General features: G+C 45.5%; 1 protein-coding gene across 1 annotated transcript; it reads left to right on the top strand.

Moving 5' to 3' along the window:
• Positions 1 to 2,055: 2,055 nt before the first annotated feature.
• LOC147611948 (aureusidin synthase-like) lies at positions 2,056 to 3,762 on the top strand. Its single transcript, XM_086784237.1, has one exon. The coding sequence runs from the start codon at positions 2,137 to 2,139 to the stop codon at positions 3,760 to 3,762; it is 1,626 nt and encodes a 541-aa protein (XP_086640363.1). The 5' UTR covers positions 2,056 to 2,136.
• The last annotated feature ends 1,165 nt before the right edge of the window (positions 3,763 to 4,927 follow it).

Below are 4,927 nucleotides of genomic sequence, written 5' to 3'. Positions count from 1 at the left end.
CCTTGGGAAATGAGCACTGCTTCCTCCTCAATGAGAAAAGAGCTGAGATCATCAAATTCCAGGTTTTCCTTCGTGACTTGTAAGCGTAATGCCCTCGAGACCATCTCGTACTCCTCAAGCAACTTCATAAGAACCAAGGCAGCTAACTGGGTACTAGTTAATGCACTATTCATAGCCGATAACTGATCATGGATAACCTTTGCCTTCATTAGAAGTGACTGCATAGAGGTCCCGGTTTCAAACTTGATGGAAAACAACTGGCGAGAAGGGTTACTGCTCGCATTGTTGAGTCTCGATCAAACATTCCTGCAAGCTTTGACCACATTTCCTTGGCAGTCTTTAAAGTCTGAATGGCAAGGGAAATTTCCTTGGTGAGAGATTCTGCAATCGCCGACATCGCCTTCGCATTGTGAGCTTCCCAATCCACAAGAGATTTGAGAAACTCCTCCTCCTGAAGTCGTGTGAAACGATTGCTATCCCTTCGGGGACGTTCCTCCGAGCCATCAACAATGTCCCATAAGCCTTTTCTGCTAAACCATAGCCTCATGATCAAGTTCCAATGCGCATAATTGTCGCCATTCAGTTTGTCATCCTTGTTCGAACACGGGAGTCCCATCTCGAAAACTCCGTCCACCTCTTCTCAGTCGACCCGGTCTGCCCGCTTCAAAGTTTGCCAAGCACAGAGAGCAGTAGCGTTTTTATGAAATGCTGGAGATAAACGACGGGCAGATCAAGGTGTTGCAGGGCGTGCTCCGATCACAATCGAGCCAGGAGGCAGTTGTCCAGCTCAGCGCTGGGTATGGTAATGTCCCCGAAAACGCAACATCTGCAGTCCCCGCCAAGAAAAAAAACACTCCTTGCTGCCCAGAATATCCCACCACCGGCCGACCACCATCCAGCCGCCTCAACCGGTCGCCAACACCTTCACCTCAACCGGCCGCCAACACCTTCGCTATTGTGCTCTGCCACTTCGCTATTGTGCTCTGCCACTTCGCTATTGTGCTCTACCACGTTGAAACGCTGCCGCCCTTTGAGGTCTTGTGTCACCTTCGAAGCTGCCTCAACCGGTCGCCAACACCTTCGCCTCAACCGACCGCCAACACCTTCGCTATTGTGCTCTGCCACTTTCTCCAACTCTCTATGCGCTTGTCCAAGGACCCTAGAGCCTCAGCTCTGATACCATGTCAGAATCGAGCCAGCGGAAGTTTGAATACACGCAGAGAGAGAAGGAGAGAGAAGTTGACGCAGAGAGAGAGAGAGAGTAAAGTTGACGAACAGCTTTGATATTAGCAATGAATAGTTGAATTTACAATGGGTGGGCATGGGTATATATACCCTCACAAGTGAAATGGCCGACTCCTTTGTTACGACTTAATTCCACATGAGATACTCTATATTTTAACAGATGGCCCCACCGGGATAAGGGTTGGGGAATCCATCGGCTGAAATTGAGAAATCTCGGTTACCTTTAATTTAAGAGATAAAATTTGTACACTTTAGTTATAAATCCAGTCATTTGTATAATTTAAGCATTGTCTTTAATTTTAAGGATAAAAAAAGCACTTTTTTCTTTCGAAGGTACAGAAAATTTTAGAAATACACACACACTGAGCCTCCATGAGGTGGAGATGGCCCCACCGAGGGTTGGGGAACCCATCGTACATGCTTCTAATCAACCCATCAAGAGTACCTGACATCGTACATGCTTATAATCAACCCATCAAGAGTACCTAACGAATGCCCCATAGACTTGAACACAAGACCTTGGGAGTAGAGAGCAACGCTCTACCAAATGAACTAGCACTCGTTGGTAGAAAAAAGCGCATTTTCTAGCACTGCATTGAGTAGAAAAAAATGTTTTTGTCGAGGAGGATTCAAATTTCAAGAGTACACGATAGGAGTACTCAGAAAATAAATGTTTTTGATGGAGCAGACAGAGCATGTTCGAAAGGATTCAATGCAATGGAGCTGGCTTCAAAACGTGTAGTCCCGCCGACCTCCGACTCCTTCCCACGACTCTCCTGCTCCGCTTGAATTCAATTCGCACAACACACATACAGTCGGCGCCAAGACGCCAAACCTTATTAAGCAGTGGCAAGAAGTCGAAGAAAAGCAGCAGCAGCCCGCCAGCCAGCTATGGCTTCTCCTTTCGCATGGACGCTGCACAGGAGTTTCTTCTTTGCTAGAAGCTTTCTTCTTATTGTGGGAATCATCTTGCAGCCATTCCTTCATTTTATTGCATGCCAGCCCATTCCGCCGCCGGATCTTGCCACTTGCCACCTTCCCTTCAACCTTCCTGCAGCCGAGCACCCCTTTAACTGCTGTGCGCCGCAGTCTAATCAGTCAGCAATCGAGTTCCATCTAAACGAAACTGCGCCGCAAACGCTCAATGTGCGCCGATCTGCACAAACCTTGGGTGAAGATTATGTGCAGAAGCTCATCAGAGGTTACGAGCTCATGAGGGCTTTGCCGGATGATGATCCGCGCTCCTTCCGCCAGCAAGCCAACATCCACTGCGCCTACTGCAACATGGTTTACCTGCAGCCCAACACGTCGGTGTACTACCAGGTGCACGTCTCCTGGGTCTTCTTCTCCTTTCACCGCTGGTACCTCTACTTCCATGAGCGCATCCTCGCCAGACTGCTCGACGACGACACCTTCGCCTTGCCGTTCTGGCACTACGACAGCCCTTCCACCTCTACCATGCCTAGCATGTACGTCGATCACCCCGAGCTTTTTGATATCATCAGGGAGCCTGCCCATGCGCCGCCGGCCGTCGTCGACCTCAACTACTACAACCAAACCGACCGCCCCGCTGCCGAACAGTTAATAGAAAATGCACACTTCATGTACTTTGTGATGATCACTGGTGGCAGCACCCAGTATGGCTTCTTTGGCCAGCCCCTTCGCTTGGGAGAGCAGTCTACTGGCCATGGCACAGTGGAGTTCTCTCCCCACAACACAGTCCATTCATGGGTTGGCAACAGGCGTGCTGTAGGATGGAGAGACATGGGCTCTCTCTATGCAGCTGCAAGGGACCCTGTCTTCTACGCCCATCATGCCAACCTCGACAGGCTGTGGGATGTGTGGAAAACCTTAAACCCAAACAACACAGACATTGATGACCCTGACTACTTAGACTCTGGATTCTCCTTCTACAACGAGGATGCTCGGCTTGTTCATGTGAGGGTGAGAGACTCTCTGGACAGTGCAAAGCTTGGTTATACCTATGAACAAGTGGATAATCCATGGGTGAATGCAGTACCCGAGCCTCTAAGCCATGGCCCAGCTGTGCTCCCTGAGGGAGCCAATTTGTGCAGGCAAGGGGAGATTCTCTCTCAACCATGCTCTGTAGTGGTGATGAGGCCAGTTCAGGCAAAATCAAGCTTATTAAAAGAAGCATCATCAAGGGGTAGTAGCCATGAAACTCTTGTGTTTGAGGGGATTCAAGTAGAGGCACGGGACATGGAAGCTAGGTTTGATGTGTTTGTCAACCTGCCAACTGCAGATGAGCTCACTACTCTTGCATGTACAGAATATGCAGGCTCTTTCTCAATACTCCCACAGTTTGAGAGTAATTCTACCATCGCCAACCAGATCCACATGTCTCTCCGGCTTGCATCTCTTGATCCCATCGTAGGTCGCTTGAATTTGACAAGTGAAGAAAGCCTCATCGTCACCATTATACCGAGGTCCGCCTCTCTTTGCTCTATTTCTAGCGTTAGAATCAGCCTTGAACAGCCCCAGCCTTTCTATAGTTAGCTCATATTGTCACGTCAATACACTATATAAGATGTTTTACAAATTAGGAATCATGGATCGCTAATTACAGACACCATGATAGAATTTTTTTCTAAGTCCCAAACCCAAAGTCACCCTCATCTCTTGATGTAGTTTACTTGATGATATAAACTATAAAATAAACCATGATTTATTAAGTAAACTAAGAAGTAAACTAAAATAAAATTTTTATAGTTTACTTTGTAGTTTACTCGGTCGAATTTACTTTATTCAACGGCCCCAAAAAAGCATCTGGATTTCGATCAATGCCGTCCATTGATGTCACCTAACAAAGGTCTTTAAGATCCCGTGGTAGATAGTTAGCAAAAGTGTGAGAGATGGATAGGACTGACAAAAACAACATTTCACCGGCTGAAATTTAAAAAAGCTAGTTAAAAAGTATATCAAACCCTTTAAAAAAATGATTCAAATTTACTAGTTTTTAGCTAACATATCAAATTTACTAGTTTTTAGCTAACATATGGACAAAATTTGTAAATTTAACTTGTGATGATCCAAAATTTACTAGTTTTTAATTAAAATAGAGACAAAATATGCAAATTTAGCCTAGTTACTTTATAAGCATGTCCTTATTTAGATGGTTTAAAAAATTGCTTTTATGGAGCCCTGTGACTCTGATTCTGATGGGTGCGTCTAGACCACTGAGTAAAACCAACCCTCAACGGAACGTCTGTCAGTGAGGAGCTGTGAGAGTGGGAGAGAGAGAGAGAGAGATGGCTTGTGTCTATAAAAGAGAGAGAGGCGAGTGTGCGAGCACCGAGAAGAAAGAGAGAGATTTGATATGGTTGCGGTTCGTGCAGGACATTAGCGTAGATGGCAGTGGGGTGCTTAACTTTGTAATTTTAATTATATGTGTGGGGTTGTCATTTTGTTAAATATGGATCAATACTCTAGGTGGTGTTTTCATATTCTAAATCCACTATTTAGCTATCTTTACTTTTCTATTCGTTATTTGATGTGCAGCCCTTGGGATTTTTTTTGGTATTTTAAAACTTTGTAATGTTTCCCTTTTACTTGGGGGGGTGTGTGTGTGTTTGTTGTATAGTTATAGGACATTGCATGAAAGTTTTAATGTATGGTAGAAGGACATTGCATGAAAGTTGTAATTTTTGTATCATCTTATGAA

The sequence above is a fragment of the Cibotium barometz genome, chromosome 46 (assembly GCF_041138505.1).
Source record: "Cibotium barometz isolate CiBa-2024 chromosome 46, ASM4113850v1, whole genome shotgun sequence".
Classification (NCBI taxonomy): Eukaryota; Viridiplantae; Streptophyta; class Polypodiopsida; order Cyatheales; family Cibotiaceae; genus Cibotium; species Cibotium barometz.
Note: the sequence above shows the minus strand (reverse complement) of the source record. Positions and strands in the feature narration are given on the sequence as shown.